Raw genomic sequence first — 21,345 nt, forward strand, 5'->3', positions numbered from 1 at the left:
TCAATTACAAACCACTAACCCGATATAATATGAGCCGAGACCTATAAAATCTAAAAGAAATCGAAAAAAAAAATCGAAATTTTCTAAGGCTAATGAAAAGTTAGTAGGTCACCTCGCCCTCAAAACACGGAAAAAATATAAGAAGTCAAGGTTATTAAAATTTTAAACAGAAATAAATCAAACACTAAAATAAACTAAAAAAATATTTACGTTAAGCAAAAAAGAACCATTTCACGATGTGGCAACTAAACCGACCAAACACATGCAGACAAAAATAAACCGAAAACTTTTTTTGAAACAGAATACTACCCGTTTTGAAGAAAAACAGGTCCTGTCAGAAAAAATTGGAGAAGGCATTCTGAGACTTACTATAAATTAATTACTGAAAACGTTCATTGTTTTTAGCAGGTCACTGTTCGCTGTTCGCTTGATAGTAAGTATCTAAAAATGATGCTTGAAACTTTTTACTTCTTTGTTAAAAAAGCTTGTTACTAATTTTTGTAAAATTGGGAATAAGAAACTGAGATCATAGTGCTTCTCTTCGAATATTACTGCTAGCCAATATACATATCTCTCAGCCTAGTTATTTACACTCTCTTCCTTCGCAAAGGGAAAAAAGAACAATAAACCTGAAACAAACATTAATGCGGCCATTGAAAATTTGAAACCAGAAGATTAGTAAAAAGTCTTTTTCGATTAAAATAGTTGTTGAATGTTGTGACTAAGCTTTTCAGTTTCCTCTAACATTTTTCATACACATACTAACATTTTTGAGAAGGGACCAAAAATTCTGATGAAAAAACCTAAATTAAAATCAAAATCAAATTTTATTATACTGTTTTTTCAACAAAATAAAACAAACACATCAGTTTTTTCATCAGAACTTAAATAGTCCTTAATTTTTTTTATTGATAAGACTTTACAGGCCAAAAGATTTCAGCAAACATGTTTAGTACATATAAAACATATGTTAATATGTTTTCAAACATTTTTCATACCAATACTATAGCTCTTTTGAGAATTTGACTGAAAAGTTTCATGAAAATTTTTTAATTTAAATTAAAACCAAACTTTGTTTTACTGTTTTTTGAAACTCGCAGTTCGAACATCAACACACTTCAGAACTTAACATAGTTCTTGATTTTATTATTGTTTATAAGCCTTTATGTGGTCTATGTGCCAGATTTTTCTAGGGTTAACGTAGATAGCAATTAATTAAACCGGCTTAGAAATTTTTCTGCTGCTGTTTTGAGTGATTTCTACTGCTCTATAAAAAAGTTTTTCTTTTTATCTCCCTCAGGAAAATTTTCGCTAATCATGCGAGTACAACAAAAAACTTCTGTTTTTACTGTCATTGTCGCTTTTTGAAAATAGTGTTTTTTTTTTAATTGAGCAGAGCGCTTTCCAGAAGTATTAAAGATTTTAAAAAAGTAAAACATGGGCTTTTTACCCGACCTGGTGAAGGTGTTAATTAAACGGATGCATGTCGCCGTTTAATCTGGTTCAAATTATTTTACTGTTTAGTCCCTCTAAAATGTTGTTTAGTTTTCCGCCTCCTTTTTTCGCTATTTTTGCCCTATCTTTTTGAGTTATTGTATTGTCGTCTGGTAAAAAGTCGGCCTAGCTCAAAAAATACCAAGCCCCAGTAGAAAAAAAGAGTCCTGGATAGACAAGTATTTTGTAATTTTCAGAAATAAAGCAAAAAAGTAAAATAGATGCGTCAACAAAAAAGTAAAATAGATGCGTTATTTTGTTCTTCTGAGAAATAGAAACTTAGCGTTCATATGATTATCTTGCAACGGTTTTAAGAAAAATGGGTAAATTCTGCCGTATGATTAAATTTTTTTTTGATTTGCTGCTCTATAGGCCAAACTAATGCAATTCTGATAAGCTCTGCTGCTAGCAAAATCGCGTCTAGTGCAACGGACCGACAAGACTTGAAGTCAGAGGGATTCAGGCTGAAACTTAAACTAAAAAGATGTTATTTTGAAAATGTTATCAAAGTGCAGTCCATAATAAGCATTTTTCATGACAATGCACCATTTAGGAATGGCATCCTTTAGTTGGCAGGCATTGAGATTTTGATTTGCCAGATTTTGAAATACGTAAATTGAGCATATGAAAATTTCCTTCAACAATGTTTTAATTTTTAAGCCTTTTGAACATCAATTGAAGTCAATAACTGATAAAGAAAGACAAGAAATTGATTTTTTCTTTAAAGTACTTTTTAAATTGATCACATTTTGTGAGTTTTTGAGAGATTGTTCGGCTTGAAGTCCCTAACTTTATGATTTGGCTAGAAGTCCGCCCCTAGGCCTGATGTCGGGCACCCAGCAGAATCATTTGGGGGCATAGAAGACAACAGCGTGTTCAAACTTGTCAAAAATTACACAACTTTTATATTAACTAATCGGAATCGAGATGAGACAGCAAACGTGTGAAATAGTTATTTATGATTTTTTTCTTTCGTACATTTGTTTTTCATCTCGTTTTTGCTCTTAAAGCTTTTCTGTTTTAAGGCCATTCTGTTTCTTACTCTGCCTCCTAGCCAATCAGAATCATTTATTTACTTTTACAATAGTTCAAACAAGTTTTAGAATTGTTAATATTACCAGAGAAACGAATAAATTATGCATATTTTTATGCAGATTTTTAAGTTTTTAAAAAATTGACAGTAGGAAACAATTTTCGTAAATTTTTCAAACAAGGTATAAATTCTTCATTTTCTGGTCTGCTCTTAGACTTTTTCTGTTTTTAGACCATTCTGCATGTCTAAATACGCGATGCTCGGGTTGACGTCCAGACAAGAAAACTGCCTATAATACAAATTCATAGATGGAATCTATGAAAAAAATGCTTGTCATACAATTTCATAGACAAAAAATGTAAAGCAAGTTTTCAAATTGAACCTTGTTTCGAAAGTTGGATCTTTTTAACATCTCTCCCCTCCCCTATTGTATCTATTAAGGAATCTCCCCCTTTCTTGAAAAGGGGGTATTGTTAAGTAGATCCCTGGTGATCTACTTAACAATCTCTCCCCCTATTGTATCTACTAAAGAATCTCCCCCCCCCCCTTTCTTGAAAGGAGGGGAGATTGTTAAGTAGATCCTGAAAATTATATCAAAAAAATCAAAGCTCAACAAGACTGCTCGTATCAGGGCGAAGCCTTGAATGTTCCGACTGCCTTTTAAGGTCTATGAAACAGTAATAACATGAGAAAATTGAATGTAAAAAAAAATGAAAAAAGTTTTCTAAAAAAATTTGATATTTTTTTGGGAAAATTGTCCCCGCACACGCCATATAAAGTACAAAGTGAGAAATGTCGCTTCTAGTAACAAATAAATTATGGCAAATAAGCTTCCTTCAACCAATTTAGAACGATTTCTAAGACGGATTAAATCTACGCTTACGCGTTAATAGCGCGAATTATATCGTGCGTGAATTGTCCCAAATTGGCCAAAATGCCAATTTTTATACCCACATAACTGTACAAAAAACGATCACAGGTGAAATATTTTTTCAAATATAAGCTCAGGACAACAATACTTTTTGAATGATATAAAAAAACCGTCAAAAATGGCTAGTTAAAAAGTCGAAATTTGTCTGAAGAAAAAAAAACCCACACCGAGCACAAATTTTCCGTTACTTTTGTGTCCAAAGTCGGAAAAAAAGAAAACTCGTGGCAGTTTACGTTACATGAGAACAAATTGGGCTTAACAGTTTTTATTAAACAAATGCCTACCTTTTAAGTTCAGTTCATATATGAAAATGTATGATATGCATTTTCAAAAAAAAATTACAAATTTAAATTAATACAAATTATATTAGTTTCAAGAAAAAATACAAAACTTCTTGAAAAAAAAAAAAATTTTTCCTTTTCTTGACTGCAGTCCCGCTTCTAAACATTTCACGAAGAAAAAATTATATTTCGAATAGAAAAGTAAAGAAATAATGTTTTGTGTCTATAACGTCTGTGCTAAAATAAACCTAGACAAGCTTTTTGTGCCACTGATTTTTTCTAAAGAAAAATAGTTTTAGCCATATACAAAAAGGTACTTGTTTTTGTATATAATTCTGAATGAAAAAACGCACATTCATGTGCCTGGCAAAGCACCAAATGCAGTTTTTCTGTGTGCTAACAGTCACTAATCTCTAGGTTTTCTCATACGAGAACCCTTGGTGTTTGTGTTTTCGAACAAAACACAAAACGTCAAAGTAACCTCATAATTTTTTTTGTATTTTGATGTCTGGAAAAAATGCTTTTACTCACTTTCATAGTTTAGAAAAAACGCTTTTTATACAGTTTTATAGTATAAAAAATTTAGTGCGCTATAAAAATGCTTTTTTGGCTCTTTTTATACAATTACAGTCTATGAAGTTGTATGGTAAGCTTTTTTTCCTAGTATAAAATTGCATGAAAAGTATTTTTTGTCAACCCGGGTACGTAACCACAGCAACTGTTTTATGTTATTCATCGTACTGAGCCAGTGTCCACACATACGACGACAAGTGCTAGGATGGCAACCGTTTTTGATAGGACATTAGGACTATTCTAAACACAATTCTTCAAATGCTTGTCTGAGAAATATAAACCGATTTAAGTCGAACAGTTCATTTAAACAATTAAAACGCGCTTTTGTCGTTCGGATGCAATGTCATCATAGTCTTAATGTCCAGTCGTCCTTTTTACCTTGCACTGCGGAACATAAGTTTATTTTACGTGCCGAACCTAAATTTGTTGAAATGCCATTTCTCAGAGAAGCAATTAAACCATTGAAGACAGCCCATAATCCTAATTATGAATTATTTGAAGGAGTTTTTTGACATTGTTGCCGAGAACAATAATCATGTTTATTACCGCACCAATTCTTTTTAGCAATGATGGCAGCAACATTTCAAATCATCGTTTTCCTTTTTGAAGCTACTTATAGACTTTGAAAATGTTTTCTCGTTTCGATAGTTTAAAAATTAGTGATTACCTTTTAAACCATTTTGTGTTCCCCCGAAAAATTGACACGAAAACGTCCCCCCATTATCGTCAATCATTCTCAAAAAATATCGACTTTGACAACCCTTCATTTATATTATTATTCTCGAAAGGGTTAAGAGAGGTGAATGAAGCCTTGCCAAATCTTATATCGGCAAAAAAGAGGGATCAGTTGAAAAGAATTTTTGAGCGCTGGCTTGATTACCAAAAATGGTCTTCACTGAACGCGAAAAAGCTCGCGGATGCTATTGCCAGTTTTAGAAACCCAGGAGACTACCTTCCGATCATTTGCGAAGACAAAAACGCACTGCTAGTATTCAGAATACCAACATCCGAGAATTCTGACGCCATTTTGGTGAATGCAACACAATTGTTGCTACCAGCTAACACGTTTTTAGGACAAAAAGGATGTCCCGTTCGAAACTTACCCGATGGGCCGACATTTGAGGTTCCCCGAGAAAAGGTAAGACCACGAGAAAAAAATCACAACTCTTACCAAAACTGAAAGTCCTGAAAAGAAAACCGAAAATAAGTCTCATTTTTCATTCGAATGCTCAAAAAAACTTCTGCTCATTTGACTGACAAATTAAACGTCAAACTAGCAAGCCCGTCAATTGGCTCGCAAAAAATTAGTTCTTATTCTGATCAAGCTAACCTTTTCAAGTTAAGCCATATGGTAAAAAAGTTTGAAAACTTTCTGTTTCATAGAACGAGTTGGTTCCCGCAAAAAATTGAAGTTTTTCTTAGCGACCTATCTAAGTATGAAACTTTGAAATAATTCAAAATGATTCATGAAAGAAAAACGGATGGTGCAACAACGGATGGTGTTTCATGGAGCGAATCAATTCGTTAAAAAAAATAGTTTTTCTAGGCAGGTTATTAAAGCAAGGAAATTTTTTGAAATCAATTCACGTTGTTTCATGGAGCAAATCAGCTGGCAAAGCATTCATGTTTTTCTATGCAAGCTATTTAGAACCTGAAGCTTTTAAACATTTTCAAGTTATTGCATAAAATGATTTGGTTCAGAAAAAGTATAAGTTTTTGAAGCTAATTATTGATCTAGAATGATTGTTTAACTAGAATGATTTCCAGTTATTTCTGAAAATTTCGCAGGAAACTTAAACTTTTCTAAGCAAGCTGTTTAAGCTATGAAACTTCAAAAAGTTCGAGTTAGTTCAAAATTGGAACCTGATGGCAAACTGTTTTTCTATAGAAGACATTCAAGTGATTTCTCGGTTTTTCTTAGTTTTTTAATCAATTTTTTGCACGAGCAAATGAAGCAAGGAACTTCTGGAAAACCGAAGCTACTTCTTCTACCAAACAGTTTTTCTCATTAGTTGAAATTTTCCAAAGCAAGTAGTTTAAGCTCTGAAACTTTGACATTATTCAGGATATGTCGTGAAACAAATCACGAAAAACATGTCCAAGCAAGCTATTCGAAACTTTGAAGCTATTCCGAACTTTGAAAACTAGTCTATGAGTTAATGCATAGACTGACTCGGTTTGCGAGAAGTTCACGTTTTTCTAGGCAAGCTAATAGAGCTATGCAACTTTGAAATACAAGTTATTTCATCAACCGAATCAGTACGAGAAAAGCTTAAAAAATTTCTATGCAAGGTAGTCAGGCTAATATAATTTTAAATCTTTCGAGTTATTTCGTGGACTGAATCGGTTCGCAAATTTTTTTTCTAAGCAGAGTTCGTAGCTAGGAAACATAGAAAATTTTCAATTTTTTTCATAGGTTAAATCAGTTTGCCAGTAATTTTAAGTTTTTTGAAGCAAGCTATTCAAGCTATGAAACTCTGAAATATTGCCAGTTATTTCATAGACTAAATCGGATGGCGAACTGTAGAGTTTTCCAAGCAAACTTTTAAAGATATGAAACTTTGAATTATTTCAAATTATTTTAACGACCGAATCGTTCGCAAAAAATTAGGTTTTTCGATGCAAGTTTTTCAAGCTATGAAGCTTTGAATGATTTCAGGATATTTCATAGACTGAATCAATTCGCGATTCAGAAAACTTAGAAAAAAACTTTTAGAGAAAAAGCGCGATGCAAAAACTTTCAAATTTTTTAAAGCAAGTTTTGAAACTTTGGAAAATTTTAAGTTTTTTTGGCTCGAATCGGTTCGCAAATAAAATTCAAGCTTTTAAAAAGTTAAACTTTGAATTATTACAAATTATTTCAAAGACTGAATCGGTTTGCCAAAATTTTTAAGTTTCTTGAAGGTCTCTGCATGTCTTCCCGATTTCTAACTTTAAGAAATTCAGACTCTTTGGAAAATTTTATGTTATTCTTTGGACCGAGTCGGTTTGCGAACAAATCAAGTTTTTCTAAGCAAGCTTTCTCAGCCATGAAACAATAAAATTTTTCCTTTTATTTCATAGACCAAAACGGTTCGCAAAAAATTTCCTCCCTAGCAGGTTGCTGTTTTTAAGTGATTCGTTGCAGACTGAAATGAATCTGTAAACGCAACAATATTAACAAAATTAGGCAGGTACTGTCTAGCCTTGAATTTGGATCGAGTTCATATTCCTCTTTATGATTCTTAAGCGTTACTTTCGGTAGCCTTTTAAACATTGTGTTCAGTTAAACATTGCGTCTATAGCGCATTCCGATTTTTAATTATTATTTAAGATTGCAGTTTGAAACACGCTAAAACGACGGAAATTGTTTTTTATTAGAAAACCTTCGTTTTGGCGCAAAAATGACAAAAAAAAAGTAAATTATGTTTGGTATTTCGATAACAAAAATCACCCGTTCGATTTAGCTTTGCTTCCAGCCACCATTTAAAAGAGTGGAAATTGCCTATGGCTTAGAGTTGACTTTTAATAAAATGTTAAAACAATACACCCCGTTAGAATGCTAACTCGACTAACTAAGATATAAAGGATACGACATAGAACTGTTTTAAATGTGTTTTATAAAATACAAAAACTGAGCGTACTGTTTCACTCTGAAGAGTGAGTATGCTTCAACGTAAAGGTTAGATAAAACCAAATAAAATAATTAAACGATAGACTTCACAAGACTTCGCCCGCTAGGGAAAAGTTCAAAATTAATTAAATCTAACTTACTACACATATCTTTTCCGCTTTCAACCGGAGAAAGAAAATAAAGTTAAGAAATCACAACTAATTAGCGATTAGGTCAAATTAACAATTAAGATTATCAGCATAATAAGAGAGAGAGAGAAAGAGAAAAAATAATCTTTCGACGATATGTCCTACGGATATATCGAATGAGTAAATTAACAATTAGTCAGCGAAAACTGTAAGGGTTGATAAGATCGATCATTGAACGATACTAGGTTATTTCCTGAGTTCTGAGTTAAGCACTGCTCCAACAGAGATTATTAAAATAATGAAAAGCGCAGGATAAATTAAGTTCATAAGGTTTGGAGCAAATTTTCAATGAAGGAAAATTTTGTCACTAGTTTTTATCTCTAATGAAATCCTCTATTGGTGGATGTAGCTGGCTCTCGATAGTTGACTCGATGTCAATGTCGCTCTCCCTATCTTCTCTCGTTTCCAAAAGAATTAACATTTCCTCCTTGTCGGGTACCAAACTGGTGTCGTAGTTATCCGTTTGATTTTCTTGAGGCTTAATGTTCAAATCCGCATTCTCGGGACTCCATTGAGGGACTCCACTAGATGAATCTGATGGGCTCCGCTGGATGATCATCCGGTTACCTTGACATTTTGGTTGACCGACATGCGTACGTGGACATGAAGTTTTAAAGTTATCACTGGGTTATCACTTTCGATTTCTTAAACTGGAGAGTCCAAATCGCTGATTTTGACAGGTCCACTGTAGTCGTCAATGTCTGTGACTGTGTGTTTCCTGTGGAGACACCTCTGATTTTGATGTTGGCCTATCTTCTGAGACTGGTACAGCAGTTTCAGTAGTGTTTCGGGTGACTGCTGATAGAGAAGGTGCCGTTAATATTGAGATAAGGCAATCGTGAATTGTGTCCGGGTGCGTTATGGCTTCTTCTTCGTCTAGGTCTAAGAGTTTAATTTTAATATTAGGGTTTAAATTTTCGTCTATTTGCCGGTTTTTCTCTAATTCAGGGCTGTTTTATTCCATGTTAATAATGAAGTGTTCCTTAACAACAAATTTACAAGAAAATCCACTCATAATTGCTCAAATCCGAAAGATAAAATAGTAAGAAAAACGATTCATATTCTCCTAAATAACCTGCAGGCAAGGTCTTGGTCTTTTTTTGGTTGCGCTCGAGTTTTCTGCTTTGGGCCTTCTTTCTTCTTTGTCTGGGTTCATTTGTTAGTTTTTCTCCGGGAAGGTGATGTGTTTGATGAAGAATACAAGGGTACCATTGACAAGAGTTTTTGGTCCAGATTCCCTCCTTTGAAATGAATGAGCGCCTGCTTGGAAGTTTTGGCAAAAACAGGGTAGGGTAAGGTCTCCCTTAAATATCCGTAGTAAAGCATGAGGCGTGGTCTTTCTGTTGTTTTTCAGGATGCCAATTATATGAATGTTAACTCGAAGAAATCGGATTATAGGTTTTGAAGACGTGGATGAGGTAATTTTAGCTGAGGGAAACTTAAAAAAATTGTCGATACAAAGTAAAGTTTTTTTTATGAGATCCCCAGTTAATATCCAGCGGACTGGCAAAGTCTAAATTGACTTCTTCGTTCAACCCTGATAAAACAGGTAATGATTTCACTTCCGAGTACGGCATTAAAGGGTTTAAAATTTTACCAGCTTTGATGCAGTTTGAGCAGTTTGTTCCATGGTACCAGATGAGTCTATTAATGTGAGGCCACCACACGTATTCAAACAAGTACTTCATCCCAAATTGCTCAGGTATGTTTTGTGGAGTATTTTTTATTACGGCGCCGCTATCACGAAATGATACCACCAATTTATTATCCATGAATAGCAATCCGTTGGAAGTATGAAAATCCTTATAGTATTGGTTAAAGTAGGTTCCAAAATTAGTCGTGTGCAAATCCCTTTTCCCCTTTAAAACTCTAATTAAAGGCTTCAAAAAAATGTCTTTTTCGGTAGGAGGAGCGACAATCTTGGTATTGAATAACCAATTAATTTCAAAAGATGTTTTTGGTAATTTCAGAGACTCACTGCGTTTACGAGCAAATGTTATAAGTTTCGATTCGGGATATTCTAAATTAAAAGAAATAAGTACGTCTGATTGATTAAGATTAACTACAATTTGGTTATTTACAAATACGCTACTTACAATGTTTATATCCATTGGAGTTTGTAAAATTTTGTACTAATTGATAAATGGAATAAAAAGAAATAATCTGAAACTTTTTTTTTCGATAAATCCATAATTCAAAAATCCAGCCAAGCACAATTAGCAGAGCAAAATTCTGAGCAGGTATGGATCAAGTCACCAATTTTTAAGGCGGAACTAACAATTTGTAACATTGAGCCTTTTTTATAGTTTAATAATATTTACAAGATGAGCAGTTATATCCGGCGGACTTGGAATTACTTTTTTAATCTTCTTTGCAGATGCTAGTACAAATTTTTTCTTCAAATGAGATTTTGGGGCTGTTTTTTTTATTCAAATTCTTGAAGTAAGGTTAGTAAAGCCCATGTTTTTTCCAGTTGAATATTTCACTGTAAAGTTAAAACGGATTAGTCTGTCCACTCAGCGTGTCAATCTGCTTGTGGTTTAATTTATTCCCTTGATTACTTGATAATTCTGATAATGTATTTTTATGATCTGTGATATTCTCGAAGTACGATCCGTATAAATCTTTCCATCATGATCCACTGACCCTACTACTTCTATGAGTTCTAACTCGTTTTGTCAAGTATTTTGCCTCATGAGTAGTTAAAAATATCCTTGCAAATGCGACTGTTTTCCAATCATTCCAATGAAGTTGTTCTAAAGATGCACTGAACCCGCTGTGAGAGGCGTCTGTTCTTACTCTTGATTTGCATTTTACATCAAAAAGTGTATGTTTTTTAATTACACATTTTTTTTGATTTTTTCAAATGCTATCGAATGTAGCTTGTCACAACTGAAAACTGATTTTTTGTTCAAAAGAGGGCGTAGAGGATTCCCAAGGGTAGCTAGGTTCGCAAAAAAAATTGATCAAATGGTTTATAGAGGCAGAAATTGACCATAAATTTTTAAAACTTCAGGGTATCCGTAAGCTTTTGATAGCTAAGGTTTTATCTTCCAATGGAGGAAGTCCGTGTTAGTAATTTCGAAGCCTAGCCATTCAATTTGTGTTTAAAGAATTGACATTTGGACCCTGTAATTGCAAAGCTTTGACTGTTAAGAATGGATGGACTTCGGTCGACTATGTCTTTGTGTTCTTTAAGAAATCCTTTGGATCCAATTAAGTTGTCGTCTATGTAACATGTGGTAAAAGGAACTGAGCCTATAGTTGAACCCATGACGCGCTGGAATTCTTTCGGCATGTCGCCAAGTCCATAAACCGGATAAAAGTTTTTATGGTCCCGTAATATCTCCCCCAACTTTGCTAAAACTACATAGTTGGCTAGTTACGTTGTCTATATTAAGTGCATTGTTAAAATCTAGTTTGGTGAACCAAACTTTTCCTTCGGAAACTTCAGCAAATTTTGCGGCTACCTTTTCAACTAACTCGTGTATCTTTGGCATCTGATATTTATTTTGAAGATTTTGTTCGTTTATGAATTTTGAAAGGAGATCATTTTCTTGGATTTCTCGTTTTTGCGCGTTATCACGATAAGACGTAGAAAATGATCTTCATCACAGGTTTCTAATATCTTAATGTGTTCTTCGGATATCAGTCTTTGTAAATCTTTTTTTTGGAAGTAAATGAAGCGGAACTCTTCTCCTCTTTAGTTGTATTGATTGGTCTTAAATGGCTACGGAAATGTGTGATTTTTGATTTGTTCATTATTTTCCCGATTCTTTCGAATAGATTCTTGAGTTTTGCGCGATTTTATTTACATCTCAGTGAAAATTTGACAGAAAATCTTTCGTGATGTCTTATCCGGTTTCAAGCACGGGAAGGCCTTCTGTGTAACTTAAGTACCCACCTTTGAAAGATTGTCGCTTCTGATATTTTACGTTCATGCTCTCCCGTTATAAAAAAATTTGTGCTTATTCATGGGCCCATCCGTTGGATCTTATCGGAAGCTCTATCTTTCCAATTTGTTTATCGTGTCGTTTTTAAGTTGAGATCTTTTGGTTTCAGTTCGTGGATTACTTTCTTTTTTCAGGAAACTGAATGTGCTGGCTGAGCTCTCCTTTCCTAAGCCAATGTTCAACAATTTCTTGAGTTTTTTTCCGCCGGAAACAAAAACCGTGGTCACATTTAAAACAAAATAGTCGTGATTGTCGCTTAGTCTAGCTTCTGTCCATGCGTTGAATACAGCACAAGGATCTTTATAATTATTTTCATAGTTATGTACAGATTGCTGAACAAATGCACCATTAATTACACAAATGAAGTTATCGACAAAAATCCAGCCAAGCACAATTAGCAGAGCAAAATTCTGAGCAGGTATGGATCAAGTCACCAATTTTCAAGGCGGAACTAACAATTTGTAACATTGAGCCTTTTTTATAGTTTAATAATATTTACAAGATGAGCAGTTATATCCGGCGGACTTGGAATTACTTTTTTAATCTTCTTTGCAGATGCTAGTACAAATTTTTTCTTCAAATGAGATTTTGGGGCTGTTTTTTTTATTCAAATTCTTGAAGTAAGGTTAGTAAAGCCCATGTTTTTTCCAGTTGAATATTTCACTGTAAAGTTAAAACGGATTAGTCTGTCCACTCAGCGTGTCAATCTGCTTGTGGTTTAATTTATTCCCTTGATTACTTGATAATTCTGATAATGTATTTTTATGATCTGTGATATTCTCGAAGTACGATCCGTATAAATCTTTCCATCATGATCCACTGACCCTACTACTTCTATGAGTTCTAACTCGTTTTGTCAAGTATTTTGCCTCATGAGTAGTTAAAAATATCCTTGCAAATGCGACTGTTTTCCAATCATTCCAATGAAGTTGTTCTAAAGATGCACTGAACCCGCTGTGAGAGGCGTCTGTTCTTACTCTTGATTTGCATTTTACATCAAAATGTGTATGTTTTTTAATTACACATTTTTTTTGATTTTTTCAAATGCTATCGAATGTAGCTTGTCACAACTGAAAACTGATTTTTTGTTCAAAAGAGGGCGTAGAGGATTCCCAAGGGTAGCTAGGTTTGCAAAAAAATTGATCAAATGGTTTATAGAGGCAGAAATTGACCATAAATTTTTAAAACTTCAGGGTATCCGTAAGCTTTTGATAGCTAAGGTTTTATCTTCCAATGGAGGAAGTCCGTGTTAGTAATTTCGAAGCCTAGCCATTCAATTTGTGTTTAAAGAATTGACATTTGGACCCTGTAATTGCAAAGCTTTGACTGTTAAGAATGGATGGACTTCGGTCGACTATGTCTTTGTGTTCTTTAAGAAATCCTTTGGATCCAATTAAGTTGTCGTCTATGTAACATGTGGTAAAAGGAACTGAGCCTATAGTTGAACCCATGACGCGCTGGAATTCTTTCGGCATGTCGCCAAGTCCATAAACCGGATAAAAATTTTTATGGTCCCGTAATATCTCCCCCAACTTTGCTAAAACTACATAGTTGGCTAGTTACGTTGTCTATATTAAGTGCATTGTTAAAATCTAGTTTGGTGAACCAAACTTTTCCTTCGGAAACTTCAGCAAATTTTGCGGCTACCTTTTCAACTAACTCGTGTATCTTTGGCATCTGATATTTATTTTGAAGATTTTGTTCGTTTATGAATTTTGAAAGGAGATCATTTTCTTGGATTTCTCGTTTTTGCGCGTTATCACGATAAGACGTAGAAAATGATCTTCATCACAGGTTTCTAATATCTTAATGTGTTCTTCGGATATCAGTCTTTGTAAATCTTTTTTTTGGAAGTAAATGAAGCGGAACTCTTCTCCTCTTTAGTTGTATTGATTGGTCTTAAAGGGCTACGGAAATGTGTGATTTTTGATTTGTTCATTATTTTCCCGATTCTTTCGAATAGATTCTTGAGTTTTGCGCGATTTTATTTACATCTCAGTGAAAATTTGACAGAAAATCTTTCGTGATGTCTTATCCGGTTTCAAGCACGGGAAGGCCTTCTGTGTAACTTAAGTACCCACCTTTGAAAGATTGTCGCTTCTGATATTTTACGTTCAGATCCAACGGATGGGCCCTTATTCATGGGCCCATCCGTTGGATCTTATCGGAAGCTCTATCTTTCCAATTTGTTTATCGTGTCGTTTTTAAGTTGAGATCTTTTGGTTTCAGTTCGTGGATTACTTTCTTTTTTCAGGAAACTGAATGTGCTGGCTGAGCTCTCCTTTCCTAAGCCAATGTTCAACAATTTCTTGAGTTTTTTTCCGCCGGAAACAAAAACCGTGGTCACATTTAAAACAAAATAGTCGTGATTGTCGCTTAGTCTAGCTTCTGTCCATGCGTTGAATACAGCACAAGGATCTTTATAATTATTTTCATAGTTATGTACAGATTGCTGAACAAATGCACCATTAATTACACAAATGAAGTTATCGACAATATTCACATATTTTCTTGTAGATTTACAAATTGGAGTAAAATTACACTTGAAGTTACAAACTGAACAATGTGCGTCGTTTGCTTGACATACCGCCACATTTCAAACAAGAGTTTTCCTTTTCTACATAAAAAGCTTATTCTCGTTCGTATTCGAACTCCAATAACAATTTGAATAGTAAATCTGAGTTTTAGTGGTGTTGGTCATTTTAAGTTGACACATATCTTTTTGCTCGTGTACCAGTGCTAAACGTAGTGCGTCCTGTGGTGCGAGTGTTTCTGTTAACAACTCCCTCTGGATATCATAATTTCTCATTTTGTTGATGAATATATCCCGAATCCACTCCTCTTCTCCGCTGGATATATCACACTTTTCGGCCATTTCCGCAAGTGCTCCCCAGAATTTTTGTTTCGTTTTCCACTTAAAAAGAGGTGTAAGTATTCTCAAAACTCTTGAAATTTAATCCGAAAGATTTTCACGTTAGTGAGTTTCTGTGCAAAATTCTTTTGACTTCCGCTTCCAAGGCAAAAAATAGCATGGATCTGATCTTCTTGTCCGCTTCTTCAATTCTCATCCAAATTTTTAGCTCTGATTTGATTGATGCGATTCCTTGTCCTCGTATCTTCGTTTTTTTCGGCTATTCTAGCGAGATTCCTGGCTAGTCTTGCTTCTTTGTCTTGAGTTTTTTTCTGTTTCTGGGGTTTCTTTGATTTTTGCAGGAGTTGCTATTTTTTTCCGAAGGACTGATGAGGTTGTCTTTGTCTATTTTTTCTTCGGCTATCATTGCCATTTGAAAATCGTCACTCCAATCTTCCCAGGGATTAGGGGGCCAATCGTGTGATTTTGCCAGAATTGAGATACTCTCCTCATGCGTGATTCGTTAGATGAGTGCGCCATTTTAAAATGTTAAAATAATACACCCGTTTAAATGCTAACTAGATTAATCAAGATGAAAAGGATACGAATTAAAATTGTATTAGTAGTGTTCTATCAAATACGAACAATGAGCGTACGGTTTGGTTTCAACCCGAAGGAGTGCGTATGCTTCAAGGTCAGGGTTAGTTGAAACCAAACAAAGTTAGAAAACGATAGACGTCATTTTACTTTTTCTAGTCAATTTTGATTACTTCAAAGTAAAATCGCAGGGGTCAAAGCCTTTTAGTTGTAGAACGCTTTCTCTTCATGGGTTCGACACCTGCCAGCCCAAAGGGCTCCCCTTTGTAGTACTTTTACTCATATATTTTCGCTGACTTACCCTAAAGGTTTTCTAAAAGCGCCTTCGGCGCCAAAAAATACGAATTTCGAGGGGAAGAGCGCGCCGAAAAACGCGAATTTTTGGTTAAAACTTTCCAAAAAGTGCCTCAAAACGCAATTTTTAGCATTATTTTTTTAAAAATATTGCTCGCGTTGCGCAAAATTTGGCTGAAACAGGTTTTTTCAGTGCTATGGAAAAGCTCGGAAAACCAATTTAGTCGACCGAAAAAAAGACCGACAATCTTTTTGAATTTTTTTTGAAAATCGGACCTCCTCGACAAAATCCTAGATCCGCCCCTGATTACAAAGACAAATTGTTGTCTAGATACGCTCACCGTTTAGTGTATGTATTTAGGTTTCTGGAATCCAGAGACAAGTACCTAATTTTTTCTCCAAACTATAGAAGAAATTCTCTTACTAAATTATCGCGGAACCCCCAACAAATTCTTGTAACGTAACTTTTGTCGGCACTTAAGTTTTTTTGCGGAATCCGCAACAACCGGAAATATCATTTGTAGAGGATGTCCACCAAAGTAAGCAAATTCCGCAACTTGTAAGCAGAGACCGCGAAAACGAGCGGATTCCACAAATTGTAAGCGGAATCCTGATTTTGCTCACTGGACTTATCTAAACTAGAAACGTTCTTAAATGAATTTTTCAAAGCTGACCACTTCACCCAGACAATTAAAAGCAAGCCAGAACTAAATAATAGGGCGAAATTTCAGACAAAGAAACTGATGATTGTCAGTGGAAAAACCACTGAGAATTTCAAAAAATTAATAATTCAAGTTCAGAAGTATCAGTCTTTAAATTCTTAAATTATAAGTCTTAAAAGTGGAGATAGCAGGTCCGAAATACTACTGATCAACTGCGCCTCAACATATTGCTGATCAACATATTGCTGATGAGATAGTAGGCGCCTTCTATTCTTGTCTCAAATTTGGTATGTCGAAGCGCAGGAGGTACAATTTTGGTTGAGGCAAAAAAATTTGCTTATTTTCATAACTGTGTATCATTTGTGAATGTGTAATCGTTGTCGTTAAACCTTAAAACATACTCTTTTCCTAGCATTTAAGATCAAATCGGTAAGACAACTGATAATATCAACAATTCAGCGGTTAAAACACACCGGAGTGACATATTAAAGTTTTTTTGATACGTATTAGCATTAGAGATTAACTAAAAAGCGGCCAGCATTAGCGTTTACTTTAATGATACGGATTGGCATTTGAGATTAACTTAATTACGACCCCCATTACCTTCTAGTTTTTTTTTGATAAATATCAGTTCGAATCTTCAGGTCCATTTAGTGAACAAATATTTTGATAGCTCAGACTAACAGCTGATAAAAACTTTGTTTGACGAAGCATCATATTCCAAAAACAAAGAAAAGATTTAAAAAAATGAAACGAAATACTAAATTTTGAACTTGATGTCGGTATAATTTTTCGCGGATCTTGTCAACTCCCCCCCCCCTCCTATTTCAATTTTCTGAAATTCAATGTTGGCTGCCACATTTTCAATAGCTTGAAACTGTTTTTAGGAAATACATATATATAAAAAGTTTTATGTAGGTATTATAAAGTGAGTTGGTGAGTAATACAAATACGAACGCCCGAAAATAAAAACCCAATTAATTTTTGAAATTTTCTAAATGCATATTTCATACAAAAACGGTTGTCGAAAATAATGCATGAATAGGCGAGAAATAGTTACCCGTACCCTGGGGATTTTCTGTGCATTATCTGAAATTCTTTAGTTTTCCTTACATACGTTGATTTTCAAATCTGAAAATTTTATTTCAGATCTTGATAAGAATTTGAAAATGTCACATTTGAAAATTGGATCTGAAATAGAAAACTTTGGGGAGGGTTCTCTTGCTGGAGGGACCGAATGCTGGAAAAATTTCAACCAGTCAAAACCTCTATTCGTTCCTATTGGCTAAATTCCTTTCTCACAAAATCGAAGTCAATATTAACAGAAAATGATAATATAGTAAACATACTAGATGCAGATATAATAGGTGCAGAAGTATTAAAATTGTTCCCAGAAGTATTAAAATTGTTCCAACCCCCATCGATCCGGCATTACTTTCATTCATCTGCTCATTATATAAACGGTCAAAATTAATACTAATGGCCTGGTTTTATTTGCTTACTTTGATATTTTCTCAATTTTACTGAAATTTTTTAATACTCATTTCTGATTGGCTGAAAATCAGCAAAAATAAATTTCAAGCATTCGGTCTCTCCAGTATAGGGGACACCAACAAATTTTAGATATGAATTAACATTGAATAACAAAAATTCAGATCTGAAATTAGATCTGAGAAACCCTTTGTTGAATTATAATAAAAGCATTTCAAGCAAACAATAGAAATTTTGGTTTTTGATGTTTCTGCAATACACAATTATGTTTAGATTAACAAGCGTTAAAAAAATTTCGAATAACTTCACAAACAGTTTTTTTTCCAAATAAATTTCTTGTTTAAACGTTTTAAAAAATTTTCAAAAACTGTTAGAAGACCTATCAATTTTTTGATCTTCCTGCGGTACTTAAGCGTTTCCAATGTTTATCTGATGCTTAGAGAAACATTTTCAGCATCTCTCATTTGAGACTTTGCTGATTACCTGCTAGTAGCTAGCGGAAGCTATCAAATACTATAGAAACAAAAATGGCAAAAATTGTGTCAAAACCATTGCTTTTTCAGATCTGAAGTAACCAAGAAAAATTAAATTTCAGATATGAAATTATATCTGAAATAACCCATTTCTTAAGTATCCAAGCGTTATTTCAACATTTCACAACCCATTTCAGATCTGAAAAAGATTATTTCAGATCTGAATTAGAACATTTACTAGGCACGGGTAACAAGATCTAAAAAGGGGGAAAAGTTAACAAGGTCGATCCTTTTTCTCTTGATATCATATTTTTTTATCTTAGTTTGCATTTTCTTCTTTTATTGCTGTGGTTCCACTTCCTATCTTTTTTGGTTCCACAAACTTGTCGCTCCAAAATCTGTTAAATAATAAAAATAATAGGTAACTGGATTCCATTTATAATTTGGGGTTTCCGATAACAGTTTGTTGACTTCACTGATAAAATGCTTACAAAATCTACTGCACGTTTGAATAGATATTTGTTTATGGGTTACGCAAATTGTTCTAAAACGCGCCAATTTTGATCCGGATTTCGCAAACTTTGCTTCTTTTAGATCAATTCGGAGTGATAAAAGGTTATAGCCATTTGTCTGTAATTTCTACATCAGCAAAAAAACGAGAAAAATAGACTCTTTAAATTTAGCGGACTCTTTATTTTAACGAAGAACGAATTTTAAATTTTCCATTTAATGATTTATCAATACACGCTTCACTTTACTAGTGCGCTTCAATGTTTTTCATATGGGATTTATCAGCTCACCTAGTTCGATTTTTTGTAAATTTCCACACATGTTCGGAGAACATAAGCTTTGAATTCGAACTTGTGTTCGAATATGCTTCGACCACACTTAGTTCGGCCGCACTTTAGGCTTGACTAGGATTCGAAATAATTGTCGACCATGATTCCAGAAAAAAAACATTTTCGGAAAAATAGTGATTTTTCTTGAGTTTTTTTTGCAATGATAACCGAAGCCAGAATATGCTTTTGCATTTGCACCGCAAGCGTTTTTTTGTTTTTCTATTCAAAAGTAATTGTTTTCAAGGTTCCTCTTCTGCTTAGGTTTTCCATGACATGGTCATCGAAAAAATTGTCGAGATTGGGAAGTTCAGACGTACAGAAAGGTTTCAAGCCAATGATTACTCGCCCTCCAAAGCCGAGGATCCGGGCTACGTGACAAACTGGCTAATAGCGTTTCTGGCGGAAGAAAACAACTCCATACCTGAGATCCGGTTTCACGCCAAGATCCACGACAGATCAGATCAGTTCATATTGGTCTTCGTGAGCCTCCTTGGCGTCGGTCTACAGAGTACTTTGCCGTGAAATATGTTCTGAAGCATTACCTTACTTGGCATTTGGGTCCGGTCCATGGAATGCTGGCGTACAAAAGTGTTGTGCTCCTAACTCTGGTTGAACTGGCAAAATTAACGGTTAATTGCTTGGATGTTGACATGGGACTTCAAATGATGACAAAAATAGCGCGAAGAATGAAAAAACTCGAAGTTCTAAGTGACGATGCGCCTGAAGAAGAAATATATCAACAAATGAGGAAAGATATTTTGAGTGTCTTCGAAAAAGGTTCGTTTGAATACAATTAGTGCTCTAATGGAACATGAAAAAATAAAATTTTGTTTCAGTTTTTAGACAGCTTTCCACTTTGCTTTGTTATTTATACTTATATTTTAACAAAACATACTCAAACAGTATCGAACATAAATTCGAACAAAATTTCGGAAACACAATTAAACACAATAATTGAAATAAGTCGAGCTAGAACAACTTTTAAATTTGGATTTTTACCTGATTTTTGCTTGCGAATCGTATACTTGGTCTCTATTGGTTAAGTCTGCGCCGTAAGGTCCCAAACTGAAAAAAAACATGTTTTTTGGGTTACCAAAAACTCGTCACCGCAAAAAGCTAGAATTTGTATAGTAAATTTTTATAAAATAAAAGTTTCAGATATAAAAAAAATTAGAGCAATAAACGGTAAAGCACAGTTATCATTTACCCTTGAAGCTAAATCATTTTGATGCTGAAAAATTTTTTGGTCACTAAAAATTGTCTCTGCACTGTTTCAACAGAGAAAAATTAAGCTTGAATACATCCGTCACCTTGCATAAATTGAGATTTCGAAAACTTATATTTGTCTAATTATCTTCAGCAGGACAATTAATTTGAAAAACCGATGGGTCCAATCCCCCTTATCTCCAAAATACTGACGTGTAATCTGTGGCCGGCCGTGGAGTCAGAATTCCGTTCTCGCGGAAAAAATATCAATTTGCTAGCACTCATTCAAAAGGAATTGATAGCGGCTGCCGTTATTACTCAGACCACTGCGAATTGGGAGAAACGTTGTTTTTTGGGTGTGGTTTTTATTTGAAAGTGCCGACAAATTTTGTCACCGGTTCGTTTCTAGTTTTTCCGTTTTTTTTTTTCCCAAGTAAAGTCTGGTGCCTCAAATAAGCAAGTTATCTTGCTGCGAGAAATTTAATTTTTTTTTCAAGTTTATTAACGCTTCCTTTCCTCGACAAAAACTTTTTACAAACTTCCAACAAAGTACAGAACATTTTTTTAAAATATGAACCATTTTTTCCCGAATCATATTTTTGAGTCATATTTTTTATACAAATTTTTTAATTGTAAAAAATCGATTGTATGTAACCCTGAAACTGATCATTGAGATCTTATGCAGTTGTTAATAGTCAATTTTTGTCTAAAAAGTTATTAAATTTCTAAAATCTGACTTTTTTGCTCCATAAAATCTGTGTAATACCAGATTTTGTATAAAGCAAAATTTATTGCCAGGAAAATGGTTTTGTTTTGTCTAAAAATTACCATTTTTGTTTTACTAATTTTTTTTTCAAAAATTGGAA

The 21,345-nt window shown here is 34.1% G+C and overlaps 2 protein-coding genes across 9 annotated transcripts in view; one reads left to right on the top strand and one right to left on the bottom strand.

Moving 5' to 3' along the window:
- The window catches only part of LOC134844678 (uncharacterized), a 190,187-nt gene that overhangs the window by 53,824 nt on the left and 115,018 nt on the right, over positions 1-21,345 (bottom strand). The gene's annotated exons all lie outside the window — the stretch shown is intronic.
- LOC134845172 (uncharacterized) overlaps positions 1-21,345 on the top strand; it is a 49,431-nt gene that overhangs the window by 2,082 nt on the left and 26,004 nt on the right. For 2 of the 6 annotated variants that reach the window (XM_063862059.1, XM_063862061.1), the window contains exons 2-3: positions 4,877-5,450; positions 19,535-20,050. In XM_063862059.1, the coding sequence (XP_063718129.1) occupies positions 19,846-20,050 (205 nt within the window). In that variant the 5' untranslated portion in view covers positions 4,877-5,450; positions 19,535-19,845. Of the gene's footprint in view, positions 1-405; positions 434-4,394; positions 5,451-19,534; positions 20,051-21,345 lie in introns of those variants that run through there. The other 4 variants (XM_063862058.1, XM_063862062.1, XM_063862060.1 and 1 more) reach the window with 4 other exon arrangements.

This window comes from Symsagittifera roscoffensis, chromosome 4 (assembly GCF_963678635.1).
Source record: "Symsagittifera roscoffensis chromosome 4, txSymRosc1.1, whole genome shotgun sequence".
NCBI classification, from domain to species: Eukaryota; Metazoa; Xenacoelomorpha; order Acoela; family Convolutidae; genus Symsagittifera; species Symsagittifera roscoffensis.